Source organism: Sphaerodactylus townsendi, linkage group LG02 (genome assembly GCF_021028975.2).
Source record: "Sphaerodactylus townsendi isolate TG3544 linkage group LG02, MPM_Stown_v2.3, whole genome shotgun sequence".
NCBI classification, from domain to species: Eukaryota; Metazoa; Chordata; class Lepidosauria; order Squamata; family Sphaerodactylidae; genus Sphaerodactylus; species Sphaerodactylus townsendi.
Window position 1 is genome coordinate 36,656,751 of NC_059426.1, and position 17,685 is coordinate 36,674,435.

The following is a 17,685-nucleotide window of genomic DNA, read 5'->3' on the forward strand; positions in this document are numbered from 1 at the left end:
AGTAGGATTCTTCAGGAAGACCAAATTAATGTAAGGAGAGGTGTTGTAGCAGAAGTTACTAGTCACAGAAATAGTCCTGTGTGTCATTGGATTGTGGACTCCTATTGGAAGAGTTCCATGAACTCATTCATTATGGCAGTATTTATACTGTTTTGCCTAATCAGGTAAAGGTTCCTGACAGGATTGTGTGCTAGTGAAATACCACAGTGTTTAACAACTGCCCCCAAATTGTTCATGCTTCATACCTCCAAGCGTCTGTGACAAAAGGGCAGCTTAACAGAGGAATATTTGGCAAAGTAATAACTTTCTGCCAAAGGCAAGATGCCTGAGAGGTTCTGCTTGAGTGAATGGAAATAAAGGTTGAAACAGTTACCATCAGAACCAGGCAAATGCAGTTGTTGCATTTTGTGATGGTAAATTAAGCTGCACCCTGAAGAAGCCTCCCAGTTTGCAGTTTCCCGATGCAACAGGAAAAGGAAGGGATGCACTATAGCCAGGAGTGAGAACTGGGTGGAGACGCTTTGTTAATTTAGCAAGGAGGATAAAACTGGCACAGAGAATACTACTGTCCTCCCGGTACAGGTTTAATTAGAATTGTTCTAAATGCTGATGTCATCCTCTGCTATTAACCTACCTACTCAGTCTTGATCTAGATAAAGCTGGCAAGCAGTTAGATTAAAAATATGTGCTTTGAGTTGATTTACAAGCTCCCAACCAATTTGGCACCAGACGTTGGCAGTTCTAATACAACTTCTGGCTGGGCCAGCACTGCATATTGAAAGCCTTCGACAATACACTGCATATTGAGTTGGCTTATTTGGGTTTTGTCCTGTTCTAACCCTAATTTCCTGGCCAAGACGCAATATATTTTAAATTTAATACTTTTAAAGTTTGAACATGAAATATTGGTATTCTTACAGTATATAAATTACTAAAATAAGAAGATTTTTTAGCATTCAACAATGTTATTCGGGGAGCACATGCCAAAACAAAAGCATTGCTTAAACAGAAGAGTCATAAATGGCAGGGCGTAGACATGTGGTGTAAAATTCACCTTATCCTTTATCGAAGCATTTTCAATGTGCGTACAGAAATCACCAGCTTATTAGGTGAGGTGGGTTTTTACAATCATCTCGCAATACAGAACTGTAGTTTGGAATGTGTCAGCCCCAAGCGGCTGGTTCTTGTGGTAGCAGATATTTCTCTGCTTCCTTTCTGATCCCTTACAAGAAGCTGAGAGAGGTTTGTAGATGACACAGGGAACTGCCATCAAGAGAGTTGTACTTGTGGCTTGTAGGAGAAAACTTATAATTTCTGGCACGTTAAAGCGGGAATCCTAAATTATGCTAGGGAGTAAGTCCCATTGAGTTTGTGGTACTGCTGAGTAAACATGCATACTATTGCACTGTTAAAACCTATTGGGCAGGATAAATAATTCTCTTTCAGCTTACAAAAGCATCTCCATCATGTCACTTGCTGGCAATTCTGCTTTGCCGCTTGCAGCAAGGTAAGCCTTGACTTTACATACTGGTCTTCTTTATGTATTGTTGGTGTACCAGTGTTAAGCTAATGCACAGCTGCACCAACCATTCAACTTTTGAGAGGAGGGCATGCACGCACGCACCTGAGCAAACAAGTGCCTGGATTTTCCTCCCCCCCCCCCATCTTGTCTGTTTGCATCCTGTCTATATTGTCTTCAAGTCTGTTTTTAAAAGCAGTGGGTTGTGGGAGACAGTCACCTGAGTTTGATGAGGTTTAATGGTGAAATATGTACCAGAATACCTTGGAAACTATTAGCTTTCTCCTCTGTAATGGCGTCTTCTGTATTTTCTAATTTCCTTGCTGTCCCCATCTCCCCACTAACAAAACTATTTTAAAATTTATCTTCATAATGGTAGGTAGCAATATTGTAGGTGTTTCCCTTACTATTTCACCTGGTATCTTTTTCAAGTGATACATTTATTATAAATCAATTAATCCCCTGTAGTCATTGTACTACTGCATAAATGAAATGTTAGTATTGGGCTACAGCAAGCCCAGGGGGTTGATGCTTGATACATAAGAACTATGTATTGAGAAACTTAGATACATTAGCAGTCTAGCTATGAGAAGTTGGAGTGATTTATGTTTTATTCATAGTATGTCTGCAGGACTTCTCTTAGACAACTTTTTTTAATACAGCAAATGCCCCTACAAAACATGTGTCCCTGCTTTCTCAGCGCTGTTGTTATCTCAATCCTCTATGTATGTTGGTGTGACAAGTATCATCAAGTCACAGCTGACGTATAGCGATCCCGTAGTAGGGCGTAGGTGTCAAACTCGCAGCCCTCCAGATCTTATGGACTACAGTTCCCATCATCCCCTGCCAGCATCATGGGAACTGTAGTCCATAACATCTGGAGGGCCGTGAGTTTGACACCTGTGCCGTAGGGTTTTCAAAACAAGAGACTAATTGAGAGGGTTTGCCATTGCCTTCTTCTGTGTAGTAAACCTGAACTTCCTTGGTGGTCTTCCATCCAAATACTAAGCAGGGTCAATGCCACTTAGTTCCTAATATCTGACAAATCAGGCTATCCTGGGCCATCCAGGTCATGGTATCTCAGTTCTAAATGCATGCATTTATTACTCATGTGTCCTAAGCACATCAGGACGCCAGTTGGCAGACCAGCAGCTTTTGGCATTTGAATTAACTCATTTTTTTAAATATTGTGTGTGTGTTTGGGTTTTGTTGTAAAAACAGCTTTAAAAAATCCCTTCGAGATTGACTTCATTGCTATTTATCCTATCTACTATTTTGCCGCTGTATTTATGAAGTATGCCACTTCTATTGTTCACTAAATATTAGATGTATGTTTTCCTGTGGCTAAGTTACCTATTGCTGATTCTTTTGCGGATCGACTGTTCAGAATCTTAACATCCATGTTTACTCTAGAAATGCCATTGGCCTACAGTCAGTTCCAGTTCCTTCATGGACCTGTGTAGCATCCAGGGTCATCTAATGTATTATGCCTCATGTACTCCATTTTAAGACCACTGTGAAAAGCCCTGAGGTTTTTCATGTCTTGAAACAATTGCCTGCCTCTCCCCTTGCCCTTTATGTTTGCACTGATCATCCAGTCTGACAGGAGTTTCTGGAGTACTTGAAAGTTTGCAACAGATCCAGGAACCAGGGACATTGAGGTCGAAAGAGAGCCATCAAGATGACCGTTGCCTCCTGTTCTCTGATTTTTCTGAGCACCTTGGGAATAATGGGTAGAGAAGGAAAAACGTTAGACCTTCAGGCCACTTGATACAAGACCATCAACACTTACGGCTCAATGATGATGATACCATGACATGAATCTTGAAGTCTGGTGATTGCCCCCCAAGGGAAAGAGGTCCTGTGTTGGTTTCCTGAATCGTTTGACCATCAGCAGGAAAAAAAATCACCTGTTGAGAGACTAAAATCTAAATAAATAAATAGATTTATGCCAGTTTTTAAGGTACTTGAACCATTCTTTTTAAAAAGCTCATTTTTAGCTGAAATCTTTTAACATGCACAAACAAATATCTTATAATATTTTTTGATAGCTGATCCGATGCTGAAATTGGGGTAAATTTTTAATTGCATCATCTTTTGACAAAAGTATTCTAGTTCACTATAAATTGTAGAAGGAATTGCTCCCTTACGAATGTAATTCATGATAAAAGGACTGGCTTAGTGTAGTTTTGATGGGTAGCGTTATGGAAGATTTCCAATTCCAATGTTTCTTTCTAAATTTTCCTGTGATTCATGACTTCTAAGTTACGAGGAAGTGTTGCAATGGCTTTTTAAAACCAGGTTATCGAGCAAAGTGAGAAATGATTCCCAGAAAGTTAGGAAATTTAGCTGGTGCATAAAATGTGAAAAGGGCAGAGCACAATATATATATATCGTTAGTCATTATGAATTCCTTGATTTGAAATTGATGAGTTCTTGCTCAACTTAATTTTGTAGATGGCTTTCAAAACAAGAGACTAGGTCTCTTGGTCTCTTACTAGGTCTCTCACATAAACTTATCCATTTAACTGGAGGTACCAAGTTGCAACCTGGGACTTTCTGCGTGAGAGGCAGTTTCCCTACCGCTAAACCACAGACCCTCTCAATATGTAAAAGAAGAATGTGCTATTGAGTTGCAACCCCCTTAAACCCAGGCTAAGCAGGCTATTTGGGCTTCTCCCATTATGTAAGCAGTACACTTATTTCAGTAATAAGCTCCAGGTTCAAATTTCCACACTGCCAAGAAAACCTATCTGACAGGATTATTCTGAGGATAAAATGGAGGTGAGAGGAATGATGTAAGCTACTTGGGTTCCCATTGGGCCTTGAAGTAAATAAATAAAAGACAAATAGCACAACAATGTAAAGCACCCCCCCCCCCCCCAAGTAATGGTGTAAATAATATACATTAGCAATGGTGGATGGGATCACTAAAGATGGAGCTGGTATTGTGTATTGGTGAACATGTCAACCCAAGGTCAGAGAGGTCCCGATACATATTTACCCCCTACTATGAAACACATTGTATCTCTGACTAGGCTATATGGTTTGGAATAATTTCATGGTACCCCTGATCTCCTTAGAGAAAGTGTTGTATTAAAATGTAATAGATAAACCTGTGAAATATTTGCTCTCAAACGGTCTTGCATTTTCATCTTGTCAACAGCACTATGTTAATTCCTTGTGCTAAAGTACATTTAAGGATATTCATTACTCCATGGAAATTGTACAGTATGTTATTGTTTCATTTTCTTGTTTTATAGAACTTCTCATTTTAGAAGTTTACAGTGTTCCTTAATGGGCCTTAAGAATCTTGTAAGAATTAACTGTTTTGCAAACCCTTTTAGATGATTACTTGGGCCAGTAAAAAGATACCATTTCCACCTGTTTATTTTTCACAGCTTTAAATCCCCTAGTGAGTGGATTTCTTTAAACGTTTTAATGTTTACTCAATTTTGGGCTGCTGATGTACTGAGGATTGCTAGAAAGCTGTACTGTTGTATTGTTTAGAACTTTGTATTTTCATTTGCTTAAATCCCGATCCTGATTAAATGCAAAGTGAGGAAAACACAATGCCAGTTTGCCTTTGTTAAAACTGGAAGTTAACAAAAGTAATATTTTAAAATAAAAGTAATACTTTCAAAAGAACAAGGCAGTGATGGAGACCATGCATGTCTCTGGAGGGGTGGGAACCTGTTTGAATTTATTTAAATGGTTTGAGTCTCTACTGAAGCACAAAAGACTAGTTGTTTTAAAGTTAAACATTGCAGACACTAATGTAACATTCAGAACAAATGTTTAGGAAACTGGGGGCTTAACCATAAATGAGTTTTGTTCTGAAACATAGCAGATGAGTAATAGTTTTTGGCACTATTGAGCACTTCAAGATAAAAGCAAACAAACATGATTAAGAGCCAGTGTGGTGTGGTTGGTTAGACTGCTGGACTAGTTTTGGAAAACTTGGATTCAAATCCTCACTTTGTCAAGGGCGTTTGCTGGGTGACCTTGGCTTGTCTCTCGTCCTCAGCCTAACCTACCTCACAGAGTGGATATGAGGATGGAGAACAGTGTTGTAAACCACTTGGGGTCCCAGTTGGGGAGAGAAATGGAGCATAGAATATAAATAAACAAATGGCTTGGATTATCTTCTCTGTCTGAATTGCCTATGAAATAATTGGCAGAAATCATATACTCATCAATGAAAATATCTATCATTATTTAAAAATAATTTTATAGAAGAAGGGGTTTTTTTTACTATACTTTTTTATGAATGGCTGACCCGAGGAAACTGTTGCAGTGCGTCTTCATTTAAAACAACCAATATGAGACAAAAATTCGATGCCAAAGATATCTGTTATAAAATGCATCTTTTTTTGGCAAACTCCATAGTGTTGGTGGCAGGGGGATTGTTGCTAGGTTGTTTGTCACAGGATTAGACCACAGATGGGTTTTTTGGCTGACACAGTATCTGCTGTGTCTTCTGTTTTGTTTATGTTGCTTTTTTAAAAAGTGTGTGCCCAAAACATATGGGGAATTAAGTTGTATATATGCATGAGTTCTGTACTGGTCTGTTTGTTACTGTCAGTTAAATGGTGAAAGTGGTACTATTGAAGGTTTTCGAAGTTCTGTTTTTTAAAGATCCTGTCGTGATCTCCATTTCCTGGTTGTTTCCATCAAATGAAAAGAAAGTGTCAATTTAGAAGATTTCTTCTTGGTCATTCAGTAACACTCTACCTTACGAGCAAAGAAATAAAATACAGTTCTCATGTCTAAACTGTAAAGTCAAGAAGATCACATGGGAATGGATCCTAAGTAATAAGTCTGAAGAAGTATGTGTACCAAAATTGGGCTACCTTTCCCTGCCTGCTTTCCCCCTAAGCCTTGCTCCTGGGATCACTGGACCCATAGAAACATCTGGAAGGAGAATAGGCAGAAATCTAACATTCAGATTCAACTTCTCCTAGGTGTGAGATCTGGTGGCTAGGTGTGAGAGCAGGTTTTAGTAGATGACGCCATGTTTTTATGCAGGCCTTTTGTGTTCTGAAGCAGTGTTGGCATGCATTCATATTGTGATTTTAATTGCTTCTGTTCTCTCTCTGAGCTAGAGGACATCTTCTGGGTGATTCCCACTAACCAATTGGGGAGACAGGAAGCAAATTCTTCTCTCTGGTTGGCTTGGGATCATTCCCTTTCCTCTCAGTTCTTTTCCTAGCAACTATCCCCCTGCCACCAACACTATGGAGTTTGCCAAAAATTTGTAGCTACCCTGGTTGCCTGCGCTGGTTTCTCTTTCTGTTCTACTTATTCTTACCTTAATTTCTTCTACTCCATTCCTTTTCTTTACCTTCCCTCCTCTGGGCTGTCCCCCCATTGAGACTGAGGAAAGGTAAATTGAATTGAAGATTCATCTGGCTGAGATTGGATCCTCAAAGGGTTGAAAGGCATTTCTCTGGATGTCTGGATGTCCAAGGTAGAATTGAGGCTATGCAGGATGATTTCTTGTCAGAAGAAGTCAAAAGACCTGAGAGGAAGGGGGATCTTCCAAGTCAAACAGGAAGAAGAATTTGTTTCCTGCCTCCCTGATTGGTTAGTGGGAATCACCCAGAAGATGTCCTCTTTTGCTTAAAGGAGAAGGAGCCTTCACAGTGATGATCCAGTGGTTGTTCTCTTCTTGCGTCCAAGCTGGATTGTAAGATGGCAGGTTAAAAATATTTAAAATAAATATTTATTTGTGCCACTGTAACACATCAGTCGAGGGGAAAAAATCCCTTGATCCTTATGGCACATGAACAGTTTTCTATGTGAAACCTGCCAGCTTCAAGAGTTTCAGTGTAGTGATTACGTTTTATGCGTACCTGACTACAGGAACCACCATTCCTACTGCTTCTACTATAGGAACCACCACTCCTGCTAATGATAAAAGACATTATCCTGTTGGGTCTTGTTTTATAAATGGAGTAGACATTCTTTTACAGTATGGTTATACATCAAATTGTGTAGGTCTTCCTACATAACTTGCCTTCAGTGTTTATTATAACATGGCACTTGAATAGTGTATGTCATTGCATTTCATTTGCCTGTGACTCCGTTTGGATCTACAGAGTTCAGTAATAAAAAGCGAACCATTTAAACCTGGGAGTGTAATCCTTTGCATAGTTATTCCAGTCTAAGTCCATTCGTTTCAACAGATTTGGACTGAAATAATTATGCAAAGGATTGCACTGCAGGTTTCATCAGGGGTCTCCAAAGTATGGACCACGGTCCACATCTGGCCTGCCAGATTATTTATTTCAGCCAGCGACTCCTCACCTTTCTTTCCTCCTCTCCTATTTCTGCTACAGACCACTTCCAAAGTCCACAGAGGACTTCAGATGCAGAGCCCACAGTTTAAAGCTGGACCCTGCCAAGCTGAGCGCAGTGTTGAACTGCAGACTTGGCCTGACCAGGTCCACCTTTAAACTACCGGCTCCACCTCCAAAGTTCACATAACTTTAGAGGTGGAGTTTCGCAGGTTGAGCCAGCAGTATAAAGCTAGACCCGACCAAGTCAAGTCTGCAGCTAACACTTGACCCATGAATGTGGCTCTTGCGCTGAAAAGTTTGGAGCCCTCTGATGTAGACCTACATGTAGTACATCTTGCTTGTTTAGCAACCAGTCCTTTCGGGTTTTTTAACCTGTTACGGACGAGTTGCAAAACGAAAATCCATTTGTATAACCTTGCAAGTAAGTCTACCAAAGCCACCATCACTGCACAGTTTTTAAAGTCTATTCCCAAACACCAATTATTGATGATAATTGATTTAACAGATGTGATAGAAAAACAGGTTTCTTAAAGATCGCTGGTCTGATTATGGTGACAAGATACTTGCCACAGATAACCCAGCAAGTTGCAACTTATAAGCCTCCTATGCTGTATTGTACTTGATTTAATTCAAATGTCTGACCAGGGGGTAGCCCATGAGCATTTCTGCATCTGATCCAGTTCTTCTGGGGCTGTGCAGAGACCCAATCTGTTTGTACAGCCATCTCATCAGTTTGTTCTTGAACTTCATCTCCAACCATTGAGGCAGGTTCAAATCTGCCTTTATCTGGTTAAATGCATTGAATCATTGTACCATCTAATTTAAACAATGCCCTAGCAGGAGAAGCCAACTGTAATAATAATAACAATAGATTATTTCTTGTTACAATTATGGATAAGGCCTTTTTCAGAGAGATCCTTTTTTCAAACCATAATTGAATACTTATGAAGTGTTTCTGTTGCCTTGAATACTTGTAAGTGCTTTTTAATGAGTACTAGAGATCACAAGGGTGTGTTAGTAAGGGGGACTACTACAGTTTTAAGCAGTAGACCTGCTTTTTGGAATCTTGGAGGCCAAATACAGACTTTGCTTTTGTATGACAAAATGCTGATGGCTTTACCTTTTCAAGTTCTATTCTTATTTGTCAACAGGCAAAATGATATCATTCGGTGCTGCAGCTTTCAAATCCATCTTTAATGCCGAGTATATGTTTTAAAAAAATTAAGATGCACTGTACTAATTTACATACTGTCAAATAAGTTACATGTTAAAGCATTTTATGTTTCGTGCTTTTACAACCATGAAGTTTAGGTTAGCCAAGCAGGCCCTGTGTATATTCCAGATGTTCTCAAAGTATGTTGATTTGTATATGCATTTGTCCCTCTACTAGATGTATGTTCTAAATGACACTATCAGACCCCGTATTCAAACTTTTACTCTGCTATCAGTAACAATGACATGATCCAGCTGTCCTGCCTTTCTTTAAGAAGTCAAGGGGACAGTGCATGGTTCCCCCTTTCTCCATTTTATTCTTGTCTGAAAGACAGACACTGGGCCAAGGTCAGCCAATTTGATATCATGTGGCCTCAACTTTAGTTAGACATTAGACCGCAACAGACTCTCTAATGTTCCTGCAGCATTAAGTGAAGGGCTTTCAAATTCAAGACTATTTATGTAATTTATCCAGAAGGTCTTTGGTACCAAAATCAACAACCTGGTCTTTAGTAAGTCAAAATACTGGGCTAATGAAAGTCATGGGAGTTAAGTGGATTAAATTAGTCGCTTCGCAATTAACTCTTTGCCGTAAGCTGAATGCCAGTGGCAAGATTTTTCAAATCCTCAGCTACTGTCAACTAATTTTTCAGTCTTAGGCAGTTCTTGCATTAGTATAAGTAGTGTATAGTCTTTGCAAGCAAATAAAAATCCCAGAAAATAAAATTAGGCTTGATATTCAGCAGCCTGAAATTTAATCTGGGAAGATTTACTTTCACAGAACAGTTGCTTGCTATCAATATTCCTATACTTGTATGCAACATTTTAGACTTAATTCCCTAACAAGATTCTGGAGTCATAAATCAGTAGCTACTAGAGCGCAGTAGACCAAGTAAGTTTCTTGAAATAATAAATCTGTGCCATCTATCTACTATACACTTTGATTAAAGAAAGGAATCCTTGAAATGAGTCCACTGGTACAAAATTAATTTAGAAATTTCTGATATATTCTGAGTACAGAAAGTGGTGTACGAGACACAGTCATCACTAAGAATGCATGAACGTACTGGGGTTTTACCAGTATATAGCTGTCATAGCTTTTAAAACCATGTGAATTGTAGCCTATTCAGGATTCTGAGCATTCTGTTAGATCTCTAAACCCAGCTGCAGTGTGCTTTCCAGAGATACAGGGAAAGTGTGAATGACAATTCTGAGGCATGGATGGGTCCTTTCATTTGTGTATTGGTCAGAGGTTCACACGACGGCTGCTGCATATGCTTAAACATAATGTTGTCCCAGTAATTTAGAAAGAGGAAGATAGTGCAGATTTAAAAGCAGATTTAAAAGCTTCATATATATTTCCCACTCTGATGACTTTCTTGCAATCATTTTTCCGAAACACCTTTTGTCCAGCCCAAATTACTTCTGTTGTGTGAATTCATCTGTAGGGCCAATAAGGCAAGACAAGTAAGAAAATGGCAGAAAGTTCTTCACACTGTCCCTCACTACTTCATCTTTCTTATACTTTTGGGAACCAGCTGGTTAGGCCAGTTCCATGTTTCGCCCAAACTTCTGCCATCACCTGTTGAGAATGTTAGTCAACTATGGATGTTGCACTACACATTATGATTGATTTCCATGCATTTAACTGTACTCTCAATAGTGAGAGAATACTTCTAGATAATTTTTGTGTAGAAACAGACTGCATTATTTTGGAAATCATGGTTATAAAAGTTCTAAGATTAATCAAATAACTTGGCATGAAGACACACAATGTGTTTGTACTTCTGAACTAAACAGGACATGATCTGTCTCTCTGGATCAACCCCAGAAATATGTAAGCATCTCTGATCTACCTGGAGAGGAATGAAGTTTGAGAAACAAATCATGCTCTAATAACCTAAGGGCCATAGACCCATAATAGTTGTGATTTCTCCGCAGTGGTTTAAAGACTAGATACAGATCTTGGAATTGTACTCTCCCTGCTATCATGAAGCATTATGTCAGCACTAGAGTTCATCATGGTTGATCCTAGCCAGACCTTGGTATCCAGTTTCAGACTCTGATATCAAACCTTTTTGTGGTGGGTATCAAGATTAATGCCTGTGCCAGTGCAGAATTCATCATGACTTCTCCTAAGTGTAAGCTTCTCTTAAGTGTAAAATGAATACTACATATATATTACTTCACACTGTCCCAAGAGACTAATTACAACAGATTGTCATTCTTCACGTTCTTTTCATTTCCCTTTCCTCCATCCATTTATAATACAGTAAGAGCAGTCCTTAATTTAATCTGACTCCATGATTCTTCAAGTAAACTATAAGATGTGTTTGAAGTCCTCTCATGGTGCCATAAGAGAACAATACTGCTTGGGAGACATGCATATGCAAAATAGTGATACGGTCCTGTGAGGAATGAATTTGCATCTTAAAACCTGTGGCATTTGTACTGTTTCAGATGACTTGTTCTGGAAAGCTTTTAAGACATACCTGAGATTACTGTGGAAGAAAAGGTGTTTAGAACTCTGTAGTAATGCTGCATACCCTGACCTGGACGGCCTCTTTTCATCTCTTGCTTCAAAAACCCTGTGAGGTCGCCATAAGTCAGCCGTGACTTTGGTAACTTTACACCAAACACAGTAGAACGATCAAGTGTTCTCAAGGCTCTGGGACACTTATTTTGTGCTCTGATCTCCTCTTTTCTTTACTCCACAGCAGCCCATCGTGCCTGCTCACCCAATGGCTCCTCCCAGCCCGAGCATTACCAGCAGCAATAATAACAGCAGTAGCAGCAGCAACTCAGGATGGGATCAGCTAAGTAAAACAAACCTTTACATCAGAGGGCTGCCTCCAAACACCACTGACCAGGACTTGGTAAAGTTATGCCAACCGTAAGTATATGAAATGGAGAAATATGGCTTGTTCGGGGGGGCGGGGGGGGGGCTTTTTTGTAGTTAGGTGGTGCTGGAAATCAACTTTTTGACCAGAACATGCAGACAGAAGAAGGGCAGAATAAATGTCTGGTATAGGCTGATTTAAAAATAACTACCCCTAAATGAGTGAATTTACTATAGGTCATAGGTGTCAAACTCGCGGCCCTCCAGATGTTATGGACTACAGTTCCCATCATCCCCTGCCAGCATCATAATGGCAGGGGATGATGGGAACTGTAGTCCATAACATCTAGAGGGGCGCAAGTTTGACACCTATGCTGTAGGTCAATGGTAGGTCAAAACATGGAGCCTGTCCTTGAGAATCTCAATATTGCAGATCATCTATGGTGCAGAATAGGTTAAGTATGTGGAGGGTTACTATTAGGATGTTTCGTTTAAAGGGGATGCTTTTAATGTTACAGAAACAAATAATAACAATTGCGCTTCTCATTATTTAAAGCAGTTTTTAAGGTATGACTTTAAAACAGATATAATTGTCGTTGTGCAATTGTTATTGTAAGATGGGTTTAGGCGAAATGTGGATGTTGGTTACCTTCTTTCAGCCATAGTCTTTACAAACCAAAGCAAGTGAATGAAGAAGATAAAACTTGAGTAGTTTTTGTCAATCGTTTTTTATTTATTATGGAAAGTCAAACTTTTTGCCTTTTTTTTCTGTATAAGATTCCTGACCTCTTAATGCACTTTTAGCTGCCATAGCACACTGAGTGGTTTGTACCACAACAAATGTTGCAACATGTACTTGAGAAGGGAGCAACATGATACAGCTTTTTCTGATATGATTTTAAAAGCTTAACTACACTGGTTGAACATTGTACTTCTGTCCAGATTCCAGGTCTCTTTATGGCCCTAGCATTCTGTAGAGTCCTTGTGGCATTGGTGGGGTGAGGTCAGATGCCATGTAAGGGATTCCAGTGCATCAGGCATCTTTCTACCAGTATTAGGGTGGCTGCATGCCCACTTTTGCATGCCACGGACCAGCCAATGCTTCTTCCATCATGCTGTTTCGCAGCCATGGAAATCAGGGGTCAGAGGTGCTAGGTGGGGGTGCAGGATGCCATCCTCAGTACATGCCCAGAGGTCATCTCTACGTCCCAGCTCATTCCATGCAGTTCTATGGGCAGAAAGGCAGTTCCCCAGGACTGAGAACTAGGAAAGTGGGAGTCGGAACTAGAGTCTCTTTTTCCAGGGTCTTTTCCCTCTTTGACTTTACTGCAGCTGGGTGTTTGCCAGCTGAGGCCCCAGACACTTGGGCGTCAGTCCCATCAGGTCTGGTGGGCTGGGGAAAGGGAAGGCCTGATCAGAAGGTCCCAACAGTGTCGGGGGCTTCCAAATCTCCATATCTGCCACTGTGTGCCCTTGCCCACGGCACCTCTCGACACCAAAATGTAATCCTGATTGCTGGACGATTGTTGGAGTCCCCCTGGTGGGGCAGTTGCACATTCCATGTTGGACACCTTGGGGCTTTCCCCACTACAGAAGGGAGCTAAGGTCGACTCAGTTCCCTGCAGTGGAGGGCGATTCCAGGCTGTCCCCACAGCAACTGAGTTGGCCTCCTGGAACCGAGCTAAGTGGGCGGGATCATCTTGGTGCCTGTTTCGCTCCTCGATCGTGATTGGCGCTTGTGTCACGGCGGGAAACGGGAGCGTTCTTCTTTGTTTTTACAGTTTTTACAGTTTACAGTTACATGTGCTTTTTCCCCTCCACAACTCTCCCGTTCTGTGCATGCCACAAAAGCGACTTGTGATTGGTTGAACGGATGAGGTGTCGTTTCGATGCTTCCCTGCTTCGAAGCTTTGAAGCTTCGAAGCGGTATCAACCTTGTTCCGGCAGAAAAGTATAGTTCATAATGCAACAAGGATGTCGCAGTTCTGGGGGGGTGGGGGGAGGATTGAGACAAAACAATGTTGAGCTCGGTGGCAGTGGGGATTCACTGAGGCGAACCTAGGTAGAAACCAGTTCAACTTCTGTCAGTGGGGAAAGCCCCCTTGATGCTGTGCACAGGGGTGAGCTGATCTGTAGTAGCACCAAGCCAGCCTAGGAGGCTGCTCCCCTGACCCGAGAGCCGGGAAGTGTGGCGAGGAAAGAAAGGTGGGAAGTGCTTCTTGAGATTGTTCATCTTGGTCTGCCCTGGCCAACGTTCCCTTTTCCTGGATGGCTACAGTGCATTTCACAGCTCCTGTAGCCCCCAGCACCATCCATCCCAGTCACACCATTGTTGTTTCTTCAAATGGCTGTTTCTGTCTTCTCCAAGATGCATTTTCCTCAGCTAAATGCTGATACCATACCCTGTTCAGGATAAAGATGATGATTTGTGATTTTATCCATCATTTCCTGAACCATCTTTGTTCTGGAATGCTCCACTTGGGTCCTAGTATTGGGGACAAAACTTGGTAGGCAGAGCATTCTAGAACAAAGATGGTCCAGGAAATGGTGAATGAATTCAAAAATCTCCTGTCATCTCTATCCTGAACAAAGTATAGAAGAAGAGCACAATCCTGACGTTTGGAGGCAGGGGGCGGGGATGCGGGGCCAGCACTAACCCAATCCTTGCATCTTTACTCCAAAGGAGGCTCAGCAGGATCAATGTGCACATAACTTGTGGCTCTACACTCAGTAAGGATTAATCTAAAAGAGGAGCCAGACTAGAGATTCCCCAGGAATTTCATTTGCAAAACCTTCTAGCTCTACAAGAACAAGGGAGGCGCCTCTTATTTTCACTGAACATTCAGCACAAACCTTGCAGTACACAAAGGAAAGGGGTTTCATAACATGTGATTCTAAACAGGTCTACTTAGAAGTTAAGTCACATTTTATTCAATGGGGCTTACTTCCAAGAAAGCATTCTTTGTTGAGTGCAGCCATAGAGTGGGAGGGGTTCTTGAGTAGTCCTACATAGGAGGTTAGATCTCCCAAGAGATTGTGGGAGTTAATCCTCCCAAGAATCCTGTGAGATAAAAGCCAGGCAGACAGAAGATAGATAATTTATTGTATTTCATGTATTTGAACCAAGAATTTGAACCTAGAACTTCATAACCAAAGCCCATCACTGTCCACCAAATCACACTGGGAAATGAAGAGCAAGCATCACACTAATTTAGCCAGATCAGAACTGTGGAGGGAGAAATTTGGCTTGGAACAAATAACTGTTCTGTATCTGAAAACAAATTCCATTTCAAACCTGACTTTCTTGTGTGTGTTTTTGGGGGGCAACTTCAGGTCTTGTCCTGGGCACCATTTCCTGTAGATATGCCCCTGGTTCAGAGATGTCAAAACTGGAGTCTTTTAAGCCTGTTTCCTAATTTGTATTGCTTGCTTCCTTGTTTGTTTTGAGCAAAACTTTTCAGAACTGTTAGCAGTCGCCTATACTTGTAAATCCATCTTTGCTCAATTGTATTAAATATTAAGCACTACGGACTCTTGCTTTACCCTCTTCCCTTTCCAGCTTAGACTTGTATGTAGACATACTTTTTTGTGTTCTTTAATTATTGCCTGAAAGTAACTCATGTGATTTTATCTGGACAACGAGTATAGTGGCACCCTGCAGATTAATTAGCAAATTATGGTCTTAATGGTTACTTATGAAAGCTCATGTCATAGTAAGCGACTGCATTTCTAAGGTGCCTCCATCATTGTTATCATTTTGCTGATACAAAACTAGCTTCAAAAGCAAATGTTTTACATTGTTCAGAGCATCTGATAACTCCCCAGTTTGAGGGGTAGATAGTGGAAAGATTATTGCAGTTTTAAGAGGATTCAAATCAAAAATGTCAGCAGTTGTTTTCAAGTGTGGGTAGATCACATGCAGGGTCAGTTTACAGAGGTTGTGTTCAGATGTTTCAGTACAACAGCAATTTGATCAAATCTGGGTTAGTTGTTCAAAACCAGGTTAGTTGTTCCAAGCGCATATTACCCAGCAGATGATGGGACACAAAACTGGAACTTTGAGAACTTGTAGCTGGTTATTTAAACCACAGTTTGTACTAATCGTGGTTTGCAGCAATTTCTGAAGTTACAGCGATTGCATAGTATTGTTGCGTCTGGTTCATTAAACCACAGGTTGTACTAATCGTTGTTTGTTGCTTCTGAAGTTACAACAGTTTGTTGCGTAGCATTGTTCACTGCCTGTTATGGACTATAATAAGGATGATGGGATTTCTGTTGAGTGGCAGAAAAGAAGCAGACAAACGGCAGCTTATGAAGAAACCGACCACAGTTTGTTGCACTAAACCACAGTTTAAATAAACCATTTGTTTTAGCACAGCCACGCAGTATGCATCTCTCTACTCGTACTTTTCTTACAGCAGGTGGAGGAGAACATTTTGGGTGTTTTCTACCTTCCAGTCAGGGAGGCAAGATTAGAATGTTGAGATAGTGTTTGCCCCTTCTCCTCCAGTTCTTTTCATGCCTCCAGGAAGAGTGGTTAGCGTCAGTTGCCTGAGTTTTTACCTTTACTTTTGCTTCTATTTCTTTCGTCTTTCTCATTGTTTCTGACCCCCTCCCTCCTTTTACTCTTTTGACCTCTTTTTTTACCTCCTTTGGGCATTAGATGAGCAGTTTTCAGCCTTGTTGGCTGAGACAGGGAAGGTGTCAGAGGCAGCCACACATCCAAGGAATGGCATCAGCGGCTGGAATGGGGACAATGGATTTCTCTCCAAGGAGGACTCATAAGTCTCAATGATAGCTGGAGCTGCGGCACAGGCTCCCCAGGCTGCCACAGTCCCTGATAAGGTTGCCCTGAGCCCTGCTTCATCTGGCAAGTCTTCCTCCATGAAGCAAGGAAAGGCACCAAATAGCCATAGGAGAACAAGATGTCTACCACTGATTTCAACGCTGTTGTACCAGCCTCAGAGCTGCAGGAGGACACCAGAGCAGCATCAGAGGGAGAGGAAGACAAATATTCAGCACTCTGGACTACTTACAACCCTAAAGGAAACTCTGATCAAGATAGGGTTAATGCAGCCCACTTGGGACTGCATTTCCCTATTCATTGGTTTAATGCTTTAAGAGAAGAAATATAAACACTTATGTCTGCCTTATTCCAGCAGCACTTGAGAGCCATTTCCAGCATGACTATCCCCCTTTCCCATTAGGCAGCCCAAAGCCAGCTCAGTTGCAGGAGTGGGACCTTCATGGCTCACCAAGGCACCAGAAAGAGTGGGAAGATCAGCTGAGATAGATAACCATCTATGTCAGGAGTCTGCAACCTGCAGCTCTCCAGAAGTTCATGGACTACAATTCCCATCAGCTCCTGCCAATTGGCCATGCAGCCAGGGGCTGATGGGATTTGTAGTCCATGAACATCTGGAGAGCCGCAGGTTGCAGACCTCTGATCTATGTCATCTGGTGGTGATAGTGATTTTCGGGGGGAGAGAGAATTTCTTTCAGAGGATGAAGAGAAAGGTGAAACTCAGGTTGTTGAGCAGACTCAGACTTTTAAAGGTAGAGGACTATCAGTATTTGTTGACTAAATGTCTTGCAGCATTAGATCTCAAGGAACTGGTCAGACCTAGGACCAAAGCTAAGCACAAGGGGATCAAGGAATTTTTCCATCACTATATCAATAGTGAGAAGGGTTTTCCCTTTCCTTAATTTTTGAAGATCAGTTAAAAAAGGAGTGGGAAAAGCCTGTAGCTAGCAGGCAGCTCCCATGATTTATTAGGAAATTGTTTGCTATGCCAATCTATTCCAATGAGTTA

The 17,685-nt window shown here is 41.1% G+C and overlaps 1 protein-coding gene across 4 annotated transcripts in view; it reads left to right on the plus strand.

The window, feature by feature from the left end:
- The window catches only part of RBMS1 (RNA binding motif single stranded interacting protein 1), a 180,146-nt gene that overhangs the window by 83,176 nt on the left and 79,285 nt on the right, over nucleotides 1-17,685 (plus strand). For all 4 annotated transcript variants that reach the window (XM_048484132.1, XM_048484131.1, XM_048484130.1 and 1 more), the window contains exon 2: nucleotides 11,751-11,926. In XM_048484132.1, coding sequence (XP_048340089.1) covers nucleotides 11,751-11,926 — 176 coding nt within the window. The remainder of the gene's footprint in view (nucleotides 1-11,750; nucleotides 11,927-17,685) is intronic.